Source organism: Prionailurus bengalensis, chromosome D4 (assembly GCF_016509475.1).
Source record: "Prionailurus bengalensis isolate Pbe53 chromosome D4, Fcat_Pben_1.1_paternal_pri, whole genome shotgun sequence".
In the NCBI taxonomy this organism is placed as follows: Eukaryota; Metazoa; Chordata; class Mammalia; order Carnivora; family Felidae; genus Prionailurus; species Prionailurus bengalensis.
In genome coordinates, this window is record NC_057359.1 from 87158229 (window position 1) to 87173891 (window position 15663).

At 51.7% G+C, this 15663-nt stretch overlaps 1 protein-coding gene across 22 annotated transcripts in view; it reads left to right on the forward strand.

Annotated features, from left to right (window-relative positions):
- Positions 1-7157: 7157 nt before the first annotated feature.
- ODF2 (outer dense fiber of sperm tails 2) overlaps positions 7158-15663 on the forward strand; it is a 35754-nt gene continuing 27248 nt past the window's right edge. For 2 of the 22 annotated variants that reach the window (XM_043566052.1, XM_043566071.1), the window contains exons 1-3: positions 7787-7950; positions 10875-10965; positions 12283-12408. In XM_043566052.1, coding sequence (XP_043421987.1) covers positions 7787-7950; positions 10875-10965; positions 12283-12408 — 381 coding nt within the window. Of the gene's footprint in view, positions 7261-7782; positions 7951-8158; positions 8289-8734; positions 8853-9048; positions 9284-10874; positions 10966-11849; positions 12004-12282; positions 12409-15663 lie in introns of those variants that run through there. The other 20 variants (XM_043566057.1, XM_043566054.1, XM_043566058.1 and 17 more) reach the window with 20 other exon arrangements.

The following is a 15663-nucleotide window of genomic DNA, read 5'->3' on the forward strand; positions in this document are numbered from 1 at the left end:
TTTGTCAGGGGAGCCCCTCTCCCCTGGCAGCTCCTTGACTTGGTTGTGGAAGCACCAGGGCCCTGGCAGAGTTGGACAGGCGCCCCCTGAGGCTGGGCTATCTTAGGTTCTACCCTGGCTGGGATATCTAGCCGGCTGGCCTGGCTTTGGTCCCAGGACCTGGAATGTCTGTGAGAAGGACTTTGGGTGAAAGCTATAGGATTGGTGCTTTGTTCCAAGAGTGAAAGCCATTGATTTCAGATGACTATGACCTTGGCAAGTCACTTTTCCCCTCCAGGCTTGAGGTGTCCCCTTCGCTCATTAAAATAATCATTTATAGAGCCCCTCTTATGGGCCAGATTTAGGCATTAGGGGTACAGCAGTGAATAAAAGTAGCCAAAAAATCCCTGACCTGGTGCAGCTGACATTCTAGGAGGGAGATAGACAGAGGGTTTGAGGCCAAAAGACGACATGGTCTGGGGTGCCTGGGTGGCTTAGTCAGTTGAGCGTCCAACTCTTGATTTCAGCTCAGATCATGATCTTGAAGTTTGTGGGTTCGAGCCCTGCGTCAGGCTCCGTGCTGACAGTGTGGCGCCTGCTTGGGGTTCTATCTCTCTGCCTCTCTCTCACAAAATAAATAAACTTAAAAAAAAATCTTTAAAAAAAAAAAAGAAAGAAACGACACAATCTAACTTATTTTAACATGATCACCCTGGCTACTGTACTGAGAATAAACTGTAGGTGGGCCCAGGGAGCCAGGAACCCATTGCAATACAACGATGCATCAGCCCGGGGTGTTCACTAGCAGTGGGGTGGTAATAAGGCAGAACCGACAGAATTTCTAAGGCAGGATAGGAGGTTGCAGATACGGACACCCAGAGCCTCCCTGTGCTGCCTAGCCATGGTCAAGCCCACTGTGCTCTTGAGCCCTTGGGCCGCACCTCCTTCAAGCTGTTTGTAGAAGTTCCCAAGACAGCAGAAAACTTGCACGCTCTGAGGACTGGGGAACGTCCATCTACAGGGAGAAATTTGATGTTGAGAATGTATTCCTGACATCTCTCCCATGGCAAATGCTGGGCGCAGCACAACAGGTCCCCAGGTTTTCACCTGCACTGCCCAGCTGGGATGGCAAGCAGGTGGTCCTTGGCAGGGTGAAAGAGGGCACAGATGTCGTGGAAGCCATGGAGCGCCTCGGGTCCAGGCATGGCAAGACCAGCAACATCATCACTGCAGGGCGTGGACAGCGCTGACAGGCTGGTCTGTGCTTTGTCTCTGGAGGGCACCCCTCCCGCCCCCAGCTGCTGGAACCACTCTGTGCCTTCGTGCTCTCCCGACATGTCTTCGGGGCCATGTTGGTGCAAGGGCTAAGTTTACGATAATGAAATTAAAACTAAATGACAAGAAAGAGAAAGAGGAATTGAGGATGATGTCGAAGCGTTGGGCCTGAATTTCTGGAGGAATGGACCTGTCATCAAGTCAAATGGAGAAGACGGTGGGTGGGGCTGGTTTCGGGGTGCCGGTCAGGATTCCGGTGCAGACATCACGTGGTTGTTGGCTTGTACGAGCCTGGGATTCAGGGTTCAGGTCTGGGCTGCAGATGGAAGCTTGGAATCCCGTCCTGACCCAGAAGTCCTGGCCCCAAACCACACACACACACACACACACACACACACACACACACACACACACGCCCTGCCCTCCCCGTCCCACTGGTTACCTGGGGAGCTTGTTAAATGCAGATTACTGACTCATCCCACTCCCTCTGCACCCCCCCCTTCCCTGTACCAGGTAGGCTGTGGGTGAGGCGTGACTTTCTGAACGAAACCACCCGGGTGATTCCTGATTCCCAGGGGCGTCTGCGGGGCTCAGTCGGTGAAGCGTCTGACGTCAGCTCAGGTGGTTGGTGATCTCATCGGCTTGTGGATTTGAGCCTGGTGTCGGACTCCCCGCTGGCAGCGTTGAGCCTGCTTGGGATTTTCTCTCTCCCTTTCTCTGCCCCTCCTGCCCCTGGCTCAAAAATAAATAAAGAAGCTTAAAAAAAAAAAGTTGACTTTGATGATCTTTGACAAACGTAAACAGTCCGGTCACCACCACAATGAAGATGTGGAATATGTACATTTCCCTCCAAATTCCCCTATCGTCAGTACCCTCCTCCCAACTCCAGCCCCTGAAACCATAGATCTGTTTTCTGTCCCTGTGGTTGTGTCCCTGTGGTTGTCCCTGTGTGGTGTGTCCCAACCGTCGTGTGGGTGGAATCATATAGTATGTGGCCTCTTGTGTCTGCTTTTAACCAGTATAAATGTTTTATTTGGAAGTTTCATACAAAACTGAGCATGAACACCTTTCCTAATATGTTACATTATGGTTTCTTTCTTTCTTTTTCAGTGTCCATTTCTTTTTGAGAGAGAGAGGGTGCAAGCTGGGCAGGAGCAGAGAGAGAGAAAGAGAGAGCCGAGGATCCGAAGCAGGTTCCTCACTGTCAGTGCAGAGCCCAACTTGGGGCTTGAACCCACGAACCATGAGATGGTGACCTAAGCTGAACCCACGAACTGTGAGATCGTGACCTGAGCGGGAAGGAGGGCCGGTGGGCAGGAACCGCGTCTGCTATAACTCACTCGAGGTGGACTGCTTTTAATCTGTTCTACCCCACCCTGCAAGGTTGGTACAATTGTTTGCAAATCAAGAGACAAAGGGCTTTCCTATGAGTAAATGGCAGTTAGCTTTGGGGCATTGGCTGTTTGCCAACTGTTTTGCCCGTTCAGGGAGATTTCTGTCTCCTTGCTGGTTTTTCAGCTGAATTGTAGGCTCTGGGGAAGAGCCCTCCCTGAAGGCGGCAGTCTCTGCAAACCTCAGTGTGCTCCTGCTGGCCATGACATAGGCCCCTGGGGCTGTGTGTGTGTGTGTGTGTATGTGTGTGTGTGTGTGTAGGAGAGAAAGCTGGTTTGAGTTATGTCTGCACTTTCTAACCCTGTGACCTTGGGCAAATGTAATGAGCTTTCTCGGGCCTCAGTTTTCAGCTCTGTAAAATGGGGTTAGCAATCATGCCGAGCTCACCGGATGTCGCGAGGCTTTGCTGAGCTCATGCAGGTGAGCACCGTCCCTGGCACAGTGGGAAGGGTGCACTGACGGTTGCTGGCTTCACGGCAACCCTCCAGACAGTGACAAAGTGGATCCAGATGGGCTAAGGAGGTCTCCCTGAGTCAGAAGAGAGTGGGGGGTGGTCTCTGGAAACAGATCATCTAACTTTCACTTTCACCTTTGCCACTTGAGCCGGGTCCCTTCTCCTCGCTTAAAACCCTGCAGTTTCCTCCTCTGTAAAATGAAGAGGCATGACTAGATTCGCCCTCCAAGTCCGAGGGTCCGGAAAGTGGTTCTCAAACTCTGGAGTATACCTGAATCACCCACAGAACTTGTTAAAACGCAGGTTGCTGAGCCCCATCCCGAGACTGTCTGGTTCCCTAGGTCCAGGGTGGGGTCCAAGGTTTGCATCTCTACCAAGTTCCGCGGTGATGCTGATGCTGTTGGCGTGGAGACTTTGAGAACCGCTGGTTTGGACAGCTGCAGAATCAATACTCTCAGTGAGACTGGAGGCCATCCAACCTCCGAGGGGCAGGGCCAGTGAGGGTCTTGGCCAAAGGGTCTAAGAGGAGCAAGCCTTGATCTGGGAGAATTTTCTCTCCCAGCTCCACCCAAAAGTTGAAAGGAAAAGCCAGGCCCACTCTGGAGCACAGGTTCCTTCTCCCCTGGGCAGGGCTGTGGCAGTTGCATCAGGGCCCTGGAGGAGATGCTCCTGGATGGAAAGAACTGGTAATCAGTCCCTTGGGCAAATGGAGAGGCTGGAGCCTAAGCCCGGGGTGGTGGGGGTGGGGACACTCAGGGGTCTCCCTCCGCTGTGAGCTGCTGGCAGGGTGGGGGCCCAATGCTGGGGCTGATGGCTGGCTCCCCCAACTGTGGTTGTTTCTAACTAACAAAAGAAGCTCACATTCGTTGTTGACATTGGGAAAAATAGAACAAGGAAAATTAAATGGTCGTATTAACATTTTGAGATAATGTCTACTGGTTTAAAAAAAAAAAAAAGATGTTTTAAGTACCCCCACCCCCAACACGGGCCTTGGATTCATGACTCCGAGATCAAGAGTCGCATGCTCTCCTGACTGAGTCAGCCAGGTGCCCCTACAAAATTTTTAATCTCTTATTTCTTAAAGCTGAATGGTGGCTCCTTTAGTGTTTATTTGATCATACATTTTTATTTTTATTAAAAATTTTTTTTAATGTTTATTCATTTTTGGGAAAGAGAGAGAGGCAGAGAGACAGAGTGTGAGTGGGGAAGAACCACATAGAGGGAGGGAGGCACAGAATCCGAAGCAGGAGCTGTCAGCGCAGAGCCCAACGTGGGGCTTGAACTCACAAACCATGAGATCGTGACCTGAGCCGAAGTCGGACACTTAACTGACTGACCCACCCAGGCGCCGCCTATTTTTAACTTTTTGAGGAACCTCCATACTGTTTTCCAGAGTGACTGCACCACTTTGCATTCCCACCAACAGCGCAAAAGAGATTCTCTTTCTCTGCATCCTCGCCAACACCTGTTGTTACCAAGGTTATTAATTTTAGCCATTCTGACTGTGTGAGGTGGTATCTCAGTGTGGTTTTGATTTGTATTTCCCTGATGATGAGTGATGCTAAGCCTTTTTTCATGTATGTTAGCCATCTGGATGGATGTCTTCTTTTGAAAAGTGTCTATTCATGTCTTTTGCCCATTTCTTCACTGGATTATTTGTTTTCTGGGTTAATTCATTTTTGAGAGAGAGTGTGGGTGGGGGAGGGCCGGAGGGGGGCAGAAGATCCAAAGCAGGCTCTGTGCTGAGAACAGCGTGCCCCATGAGAGATCACCTGAGCCAAAGTCAGATGTTCAACATACTGAGGAACCCAGGCACCCCTGGGTATTGCCCTTAAAAAAAAAGTGGTCAGGGGCGCCTAGATGGCTCAGTCAGTTAAGCGACTGGCTCAGATCATGGTCTCGTGGTTTGTGAGTTAGAGCTCCAGGTTGGGTGCAGTGCAGAGCCTGCTTGGGATTCTCTCTCTCCTTTTCTCTCTGCCCCTCCCCTGCTCCTGCTCTCTCAATAAATAAATAAATAAGTAAACTTAAAAAAAAAATTAAAAATAAAAAAAAGTGGTCAATGCTGGCCAGGCTCAAAGTGGTTTGCACTCAGAAAACATGGTCCAGGGCACCTGGGTAGTTCAGTGGGTTAAGTGTCAGGCTTCCGCTTGAGTCATGATCTTCAGGCTCGAACCCCACGTCGGGCTCTGTGCTGGCAGCTCAGAGCCTGGAGCCTGTTTCTGATTCTGTGTCTCCCGCTCTCTCTGCCCCTCCCCCCCCCGCCCACTCTCTCTCTCTCTGTCTCTCTCTCTCTCTCTCCCAAAAATAAACATTAAAAAAAGAAAGAAAGAAAGAAAACATCGTCGGTCCAGCAATACAAAGTAATATAAGAATAACTCAAGCTCTTTCCTTGCATTTCTCAAACACTACAAAAGGATAGATCCGCCTACCACAGCTATACTCTTAAATATGCTCCTTTTCAGGGGCATGGGGAGGCTCAGTTGGTTGGGCGTCTGCCTTCAGCTCAGGTCATGATCTCACTGTTTGTGGGTTCGGGCCCCACATCGGCCTCTGTGGTAAGTTCAGAGCTCCAGCTCAGAGCCTGGAGCTGGCTTCAGATTGTGTCTCCCTCTCTCTCTGCCCTTCCCCCGCTCATGCTGTCTGTCTCTGTCTCTCAAAAATGAATAAACATTAAAACAAAATATGCTCCTTTTCTTCTCCATCCCACATCTTCCACACACTACAGAGGTTCCTGTGCCCTTCTTCAGTCTCCCTTCCACCACCCCTCCCTTCCCAATCTTCTGAGAAGCGTTTCCTCCTCCTCCTTCCTGTCACCCAGTGCTGCGTGTGTGTGTGTGCGCGCACGTGTGGTGACCTCTCAATTCTGTCCATTCTCAGATTTTCTTTTCTTTTTTTTAAATTTTTTTAATGTTTATTTATTTTTGAGACAGAGAGAGACAGCATGAACGGGGGAGGGTCAGGGAGAGAGGGAGACACAGAATCTGAAATAGGCTCCAGGCTCTGAGCCATCAGCACAGAGCCTGACGCAGGGCTTGAACTCACGAACCGTGAGATCATGACCTGAGCCGAAGTCGGACGCTTAACCGACGGAGCCACCCAGGCGCCCCTAAGATTTTCCATCACAAAAGCCCCAAAGAACTGCACTGGCTATGAAGGGCCCTCTTCAGAGGGTGAAGAGCAGACAAAATCACATGGGCAAAATCCTTCAGTGGGTGGAGAGAGGAAAGTTTGAACCATGATATCTGGTCAAGTCCAAGAGGTTGGCTGTGTGCTCCTTGAAGACTAGGTAGGGTGTGTTGGTCTAGCATCCCTTGAACTGGGCTTAGCACATAGCAGGGACTTAATATTGGTTCAGCGAATGTGGGAGCAGTGAGAAATGACCAACAATTCTGTGCTGGGGGTAGCAAGAGACATTTTACTGAGATCTTTGATCTAGGCCTGGCAGTAAGAAGTTTACCTTGGGCAGCAAGAAGGACATCACTTCCTCTGAATGGAGGAACTAAAAGATGATGGGGAGGCGGGGCGGGGACTTAAAATGAGTGCAGATAGGTAGGGAGAAGGTAGAGGAAATTCTTGATGGCTGTATTTTTCTCTATGAGAAAGGAGAGTGGGGAATATGAGACGGGAGAGGCAAAGGTTTGGTAAAGCCACTTGGAGAGAGAAGGGATCTGGAGACAAATGGAACAATTTTGGGTGGTGATGAGGGCTCAGCTGAAGGTGGAGGCCATGGTGTGTGGGTTTCATCCTTGCAGAACCTCAGGTGGTTGAACGATAACAGGAGACCCGTTATTTATTCAATAGGGAGAAGATGAATGGACGTGGAGGGCTCCCTAACACCGGGGAATGAATATGGTGGGCATTAGCCAATGCGAAGAAAATGAAAGCGAAGCCAGAAAAGCAAGTACTATGTGGAGAGCGGGAAGCTGGAATTTCAGATGTCACGTGTACCAGTTGTGTGACCCTGAGGGTGCATGGCTGAGGTTCAAGGGAAAGTCATGGACATGAGGACATCAAGCGACCGAGGCCAGATTGGCCTGAGGATGTTAAAGTCTCCCAGAATCCAGGGCGGCGCGGTGAGCCACGTGACAGCCCCCCTTGATTGCTCCACAGGGAAGCATAGTCGAGAAGATGGCGGCCCAGCGAGAACCTCATGGAAGTAGGTCTGTACACACAGCAGCGCCCAGTGTGCAGTAGGGCGGCGAGGAGCGAGGGGGACGCGGCCCGTTCCTCCAGTCTGGACAAGGATAGAGGAGGAGGTGTGGGAAGGGGCGAGATATCAGAGTCTGGGTGGTGTGCGCCACCAGCGGACTACTGAAGGGGCTGGATGTCAGAAGCTGCGCGTCGCTCCGGCCGATTACTCGTTCTGTGTCCCCAGTCGGAGCCCCGTTTCCCAACACGTATCAAAGGGCCCGGGGTAGAGTTTTAACGCTCCTTCCAGTTAGGGGACTCGAGGGGGACGGCGACAGGGACCGCGACGGGCTAAAAATGGCGGAGGGCCAGCCGGGCCTTGAACGGCGGGGCAAGCCCCGGCAAAGCCCTCTAGTAGCGTCGCGCGTCTCCACGGCGACGGGACGCGTGGCCCAGACAAGGGCGGAGCTTCTTGTGGGGCGGGGCATCTCTGTGACGCCAGGGGCTGGGTCTAAATGGCGAAACCCGAGAGGCTCCTGGGGGGGTTTGAACTGGCCAATGGGCGAGCTGCCGACCGGGTGTCGGAAAAGGAGGCGGAAGCGGGGAGGAGTCGCCGCGGGAGCCGCACTGCATCCGCCGCGGCGTCTCCATGGCACGGCCCTGGCCTCCGACTTCAACGACTTCATAAGGAGGCGTTTCTGGGCGCAGCCGTGTCGCTCCTGGTGAGAGGCCGCCGGCAGGCGGGACCCCGGGCGCTTCGGGGCGCCCCGCCGCCGCCGCCGCCGGGCTGGGTCCCGGAGGGAGGGATGGCCCCCGCCGCTCCCCCTCCCCCCCGGCCGCCCCTGCCTCCAGCCCTCCGGCGCGCTCGTCCCGCTCCCGTCAGAATGTGGCCCCCGCCCCGCCCCCCGGCGCGGGCCCTCTCCTCCTCCGGCTAACGGGCGGGCCGGCCGCCTCCCACCTGACCTGGCCTCCGGCGGGACTCTACTCCCACCTCTGCCGCCCTCCGGCGGGGCCTCGCCCTTCTCTCTATGGGCAGAAACTGGTCCCCTCCTGCCCGCTGGTGGGTGGTCGTCGTCTCTTCCCCGCCGCCGGAGGCTGGCCCCGCGCCCCTTGCCCGCCGGTGGGCGTCGCCCCTGCCGCCTCTCCCTCCCTGCGGGCCTCGGCTCGGCAGTTATTTGTCCGCGCCTCGTAGGCAGTGCTGTTTCCCCGGGGCCGTCTCCCTGCCTCCCAACCCCTCGGGAGCGGGATCACCAGCCCAGGGGGCCTCCCCGGGGGTCCCATGCCGCTCCCTGCACCACCCGGCGTCCGACCCGCTCTAACTCGGATACTAAGTCCTGGCGGCCGCTGGCTGTTGCGCCCGGGAGCATTTTCCCTTCGCCGTCGGGGGTACCCACTTGTGGCCGAACGCCCCCTTTCTCCTGCAGCTGCCGCCCCTATCGCCTTCAAATACTATTGGTCCTCTCCGGGTTTCTATTCTGCCGGGAACGCCCCCTTCTCCTAGGAGACCCTTGCCCTGGCCCCGCCCGGAATATCCCTCCAGCTCCCTTCTCGGATTCCGGCCCTTTGGGGCCCACTTGGGGACCTGGCGGTTCTCGCCCTCCACGCACGCCAGCCAGCACCTCAGGTTTTCCCTTTGACGGCCACCCACCACTCCTGGGTGGGGCCTGGGCGTGGTGGTCCTTGTCCTCGAAGTTCCGCCCCTCGCCCGTCCCCAGGGAGGGGAGCTTCCTCCGCGCCCCCTACCCACCTACCGGCCGTCCATCCACTGCCCCGCAAGTCGCTCAGCCTCTCCTATCTCCCCCCCCCCCCCACTTTGGCAGGACAGTTGCTGTGCGACTTGGACAGTAGAGGAGCGCCTCCCAAGTTTTCATCCAACTGCCACCCCCAAGGCTTCCACCCTCCTCCCCTCAGAGAGGACGTTTGATGCCGGGCCCCTGAGATTGTTATTGACAAGCCCCTCTGGGTCCCCCTGAGCAGAGCCTGCTGACCCAATTGCCCACCTTTGCGGCTTTGATGCCTAGCCATGTCTGCCTCATCCTCAGGCGGCTCCCCCAGGTACTGCGGAAGGGCAGGGAAAGGTGGTCAGGGGCCCTCAGGCCAGGCTCACCGGGGGCTTCTCTTTCCAGCTTCCCTGTTCTGTGTATTGAAAGTCTGGTCCAAGACATTGAGAAATCATTTTGAAAGGGAAGGAGGAAAAAAGTGCAGGCAGGCCATCCCAGTTCTGGCTCCCTCTTGCCCTCCCTCCCCAGGTGCCCCAGTTCCCAGGAGCAAACAGGGTCACCATTGTTGGAGTAGGAGGCATGCAGGTCCTTTTTGAAAGAGGGCTGCATGTAAATAACAATGATGTGGGAGGTGGATTTGTCAGCAAGGTATGGATGCAATCCAGGTGATTGTATGGCAAGCCTGATGAGAGAGATTTCCCAAATCTGTTGGCTTTTAAGTGAGGAGGGGGGGAAAAAACCTGTCTACTTACTCAGATTTGGTATTCCTTGCCCAAATGACTAGTAGGGCGCAATAAATATTTTTTTTTCTTTTTCATCAAAGTGTAATAGACGTACAGCAAGATGCATGCTACAGTGCCCGAGAATTTTTATGTTGCATCTTTAGGTTACATTATTTTCCCAGAAGTATTAATGGGGAGGGCGAAGCCATATTTTGGGGCTGTCAGGAGGTAGTGGGATGGATCAAATGAATTTTCCAAGTCCCTTTCCGTCATGGCATTCTTGACTCAGACGCTCTGCTGCAAAATATTGGATATTAAACTTTTTTATATTTGCAAATCTGGTGATGGGGTTGTTTATGTGTATGCATGATGAATTGCACATATTATTAAAAAAAAACTCTCTAAAACAAAAATAACCCTGCTTTTCAAGACGTTAAAAGGTAGAATGAGGGATATTTGGGAAATAGTAACTTTTCTTCATCTTACTTGAATGTTTGTTAATTTTATGAAATTTGAGTCACAGTGACTTTGTTCCTGGGCCTGCTGGGTTTTTGTTTTTGTCTTTTTGTTTGTTTGTTTGTTTTGTTTTTTTTGTTTTTTTGTTTTTTTAAGAGAGAAAGCTCTCAAGCAGGGTAGAGGGGTATAGGGAGAGAGAGAAAAAGAGAGAAAGAATCTTAAGCAGGCTCCATGTTCAGCTTGGAGCCCGATGCGGGGCTCAATCCCAGGACCCTGGGATCTTGACCTGAACTGGGATCAAGAGTCGGCTGGTGAGCTGAGCCATCCACACACTCCCCTGCTTCTTTTTATGTCTGTCCTTCACTGAGCATTTTTCCAGGGCTGCCTCTGCTCCAGGCACAGTCCCTGAGCACTTTCATCCTTGGCCAAGTTAGTACCTTGCCCGTGGCTCCCGTGCCGCCTGCTTTTTGCCGCTCGACAGACAGGATGACAGCTGGGCGTTTCAGCAAAAGGTCACAATATGTGCGATGCAGTGGCAGGTTACAGGGTCAGCCCTGTGAATGCCCATCACCCCCTGTTTCCATCCCGCTGCCAGGCACACCAGGCGTGCTTGGTGCTCGTGTAAAGGGAGCCAAGTGATTCCAGACTGGTTCTCCTAGTCATAAGCTTGTGTGTAATTTCGGGAGATCTAAGGACTAGAAAAGCCGTATTTTTCCATTACAATCTGGTTCTTGTGCCTGGGTGCAGGTTTCCATCGTGTGGGAAGAACGGAGTAACAAGTCTCACGCAGAAAAAGGTCTTGCGGACACCCTGTGTTGCGCCCAGTGTGACTGTGACGGTAGGTGACGCGCACACGGAGCAGCCCTCGGGTCTGCGGCCCCACCACCAATGCTTTTGCACACCTTTTCCAGGACCTGCCTTTCCCTGCTGGCACCACTGTGGCCCCTCGCTCTGCTGGGTGCTTCCATGCCTGTCCTGCTGATTGACTGGGATGGTTTTTTTTCTTTTGCTTGTGGCCCAGCTGCTGGGTGTGAGGAGGTTGTCTTAACCTAATCCTTCCCAGTTCCAAAAAGCTTGAGAAAACTTCCAAAAAGGAAAAAAAAAAAAAAAAGAAGAAGTAGAAGAAAAGAAAAAAGTCAAAGAATGGGGAAGGGATAGTTGCTGGGGGGATGGCGGGGGGGAGTGGATGGGAAGGGGTGTGCAGCTGGGGGTTCTGCCCTGCTTATGTTTTCTTCAGAATCTATGCAACCTTCTCACCTCAGCATTTCCTATCGCTCTCTGTGGTCGTCCTCTCTCACCTGCCTGCTGCCTGATTTGTTTTGTGCTCTAACCGTTCTGTGAGTCTCCTGCGCTAATCTGCCCGCCCAGATTACCGTGCAGAAGGATTCTCCTGCCCTCTCCCACTGTGCTACACTGAGTCTGAAGAAAAGCTGTGCATTCCAGCAGGCTTGGACGGAGATTCAGCGCTGAGGACCCTGGGGCTGGGTTCGGGTTCTTCTGCGGAACGTGCGGGTCTGGCAGACCCCTGTCTTGAGTGGACGTAGATCTTCCCAGTGGTCTTCAGCTGGGATCTCTGCAGCAGCCTGCGGGAATAGCACCGCTGCCTTCGTTCCTGCCCGCATGCCAGTAATTGGTAGCTGTCCTGCTCGCTTGCTGGCTAGGCTTTTGGTGGCCCCCAGAGGCTCTGAGCTCTGGTTTTTATGCCCGTTTACTCATCCACAGATCAACCTTTTTTGTGTTGTCCTCCCCCGCCTGCCAGAAGCGAACCATGAAGGACCGCTCTTCAACTCCCCCCTTACATGTTCACGTGGATGAGAACACTCCTGTCCACGTCCACATAAAAAAACTCCCGAAACCATCAGCAACCAGCAGCCAGGTAGGAGCCTGCCGGCCGGGCGAGGTTAAGGCTGTGGAGGAGGGGGCCACCTCCCAACCCGGCCACCTCGCGCCTCAAACTCCAAAGGTTTCCGAGACAGATGCGCTTGCTTTCAGAGGTCAGCTGCCTGCTTAGAAGGTAGGCGGCCCTTGATCCAGAAACGGCAGCAGCAGCCTTAGTCAGAAGAGGCTCCCCTGCGGAGTTGGAAGTGGGTGCCACCAGAGTGACACCACAGCCGGCTGTGTGGGGAAGTGACCCTGGGTTTGTCCCTTTCCACAGAAATCTCATAAGCGCGGAATGAAAGGGGACACCGTGAATGTGCGGCGGAGTGTCCGGGTGAAAACCAAGGTACCTTGGATGCCCCCTGGAAAATCATCCGCCCGGCATGTGGGATGCAAGTGGGAGGTAGGCTCATTCTCGTTCAGGCTTTCCTTCTCGGACTGGTCAGGGTCTAGCAGGCCTCAAACTCGGTATGATTCAGGGTCGGCGGTAGCTCTTAGGGATGTCCAGTAGGTCCAGTAGGTCCTGCTAAACCCTGAAGGCACATGATGTTCTTGGGTCCTCACAAGACTGCAGTGTGGTAGGTCTTGCTCTCCCAAGGTACAGATGAGGAAAGCAAGGTTCCGAGAGGTGAAGTCCCAGAGAAAGCAGCAGCAGAGCCTCAGTTGGGGCTCAGGGCTGTCTCGTGCTGAAGGGTGCACCCTTGGCCTCTCTGGTTTGTACGTGTGGAGCCACGTCGTTTCCCGTGTAACTGGGACAGTATCTGAAGCGTAACTTAAACGTGTACCAGAAATGTGCCTAAGAAAGCACCGCCTCTTTCGAGGCAGTCCCCACGAGAGATTATGCGTGTATTCCACAGCTGTCCCCCAGGCCGCTTCTGGAACTGGTTAATCATTGCCTTCCATATGAGTTGTGAAGGTGCCAAGAGAATTACTGTCCTCTTTTTAGCCGTGCCTCAACGTGTTTTGCGTGTCCGTCCATCCATCCACGCAGTGATTCTTGCAGCATAACATTTATCGAGACTTGGGCCAGACACTGCTGGGCACTGGGGTGACAGCCGCAGACTGGCAGGTGCACCCTCCTTAGGCTTACATTCTAGTCAATTGCAACAAGAAACGTCAGTGACGAGACAAGACCTTTTGGCTGCACTTTAGACAAAAATTGGGGAGACAAAAATTGGGGCAGGTAAAAAGGTCCTGAGGCTGCTTCCAGATGATGCCTGCCATTTTGAAACAGTCTTTTGCTGGTAGTTTGTTACTTCTTTTTGTTTTTGATAGTTTATTACTTTTAAAAGTAGAAATAAAAAGTGAAAGTAATTACTCTGAAGTCCTACTTCATGGGTTTGACTCCCTGATTTATCAGTTTTCCCTAAGAGATAAAGGGAGAATGGGGTATTCTAGGGAATAAATGAGAAGTGTTCTAACCAGTGTGTGTGTTTGTGTGTGTGTGTGTGTGTGTGTGTGTGTGTGTGTGTGTATTTACATAAGAAAGATTGGAATTAGGGGCGCCTGGGTGGCCCAGTTGGTTAAGCATCCTGCTCTTGGCTTCTGGAGCCCCACACTTTGGGCTTTGTACTGACAGCACAGAGGCTGCTGTGTCTCCCCCCCCCCCCCCCAACTAGCACTTGCACGCTCTCTCTCTCAAAAATAAATAAACATTAAAAAAATTAGATAAGGGGCGCCTGGGTGGCTCAGTTGGTTGAGCGTCCGACTTCAGCTCAGGTCATGATCTCGCGGTCTGGTCCATGATTTCGAGCCCCGCATCGGGCTCTGTGCTGACAGCTCAGAGCCTGGAGCCTGCTTCAGATTCTGTGTCTCCCTCTCTGCCTCTGCCCCTCCCCCTCTTGCACTCTGTCTCTCTCAATAATAAAAAAATAAACATTAAAAAAAAATTTTTTTTTAAGTTAAATAAATACATGAATACACTTAAAAAAATTTAATGCCTTTTAAACAAGAGGGAAAGAAAGCTTGGAATTAAAACTCTGTCTTCCATTTTTTACCACATGTACCTGACTAATCAGTTAGATGTAAATGAAAAACAACTGTGTTTTAAAACACAAGCTGTCATTTTTATTGAATGGAATATACTGTAATTGAAAAGCTTACTGATATCTCATGTTGGCAAGGGTAGGAGAAGTCAGCAAACTTTTTTATACTGTTTTGAGAGGATTGGTGAAATCATTTATCAGTTCTGGGGCACGTATGTAAACACTGATGCTAGGTTTTATTTTTAAAAAATATTTTTTAAGATTTTTTGTTATTTTTAAGTAATCTCTGCACTTAGTGTGAGGTTTGAACTCACGAACCCAAGATCAAGAGTTGTACAGTTCACTGACTAAGCCAGCCAGGCACCCCAGGGATCCTGTAGTTTTATACCTAGGAATTGATATTATAGGGATTTTTTTGTTTTTTGGGTTTTTTTTTTTAGTTTATTTTGGGAGAGAGGGAGAGAGAGCACGCAGGGGAGGGGCAGAGAGAGAGAATCCCAAGCAGGCTCCCTGCTGTCAGCATGGAGCCCGATGCAGGGCTCGATCTCATGAACCTCAAGATCATGACCGCAGCCGGAATCAAGAGTTGGACGCTTGACCACTTAACCGACTGAGCTGGGGTACATGAGTACAGATATCATGTATAAAGATGTTTGTAAGAGAGAAATTTTGGAAGCAACCTAAACGTCTATCAGGAGGGTATTGGTTAAATTGTGATATATCCATGCAGTGGAATACCATACAACTGTTACAGTGATGGACGTAGATATTCATACGTGATCATGAAGCACGGAGCTGCCCAGCGGGTGGAGTTTGGCCCTATTTGTCCAAACAAGGGCATCTGTGGGTCACCTGGCTGGCTCAGTAGGCAGAGCATGTGACTTTTTTTTTTTTTAATGTTTATTTTTGAGAGAGAGGGAGACAGTGCGTGTGGGGGAGGGGCAGAGGGAGAGGGAGACCCGGAATCAGAAGCAGGTTGCAGGCTCCGAGCCATCAGCACAGAGCCCGACGCGGAACTCGAAGTCACACGCTGGGAGATCATGACCTGAGCCACAGTCGGGTGCTTAACCGACTGAGCCACCCAGGTGCCCCTCTTTATTTATTTATTTATTTTTGTTAGGTTTATTTTGACAGAGGAGAGTGACGGGGGGAGGGGCAGAGAGAGAGCGAGAGACAGAATACCTGCTGTCAGTATGGAGCCCGATTCAGGGCTTGATCTAATGAACCTCAAGATCATGACCTGAGCCTAGATCAAGTGTCAGACACTTAACCTACTGAACCACCCAGACGCCTCAGAGCATGTGACTCTTGATCTTGGAGTCTTGAGTTCGAGCCCCATGTTGGGCGTAGAGCTTACCTTAAAAAGAAGAAAAAAACAGGATGTCTGTATCCATGTGTACATACATGTGTTTGTATATGTATAACATTTTCTGGAAACATAAATAAAAAGTAGTAAGCAGTGACTACCTCTGGGGTTGGGGGGCCCTTAAAGGTTTAAAAATAAACCTTAAAGGTTTATTTTTTATTGTCTGCTCGAATTTCATTATAACAAGCATACTATGTTTTATAATTAAAAATGCTTTTTTAAAAAACAGAAGACTTAGTAGTTTTTGAAGTCTACATTAAAGATCTGCCACTATGGAAACTGGCTTCCCTACTGACCTAGGTTGCTA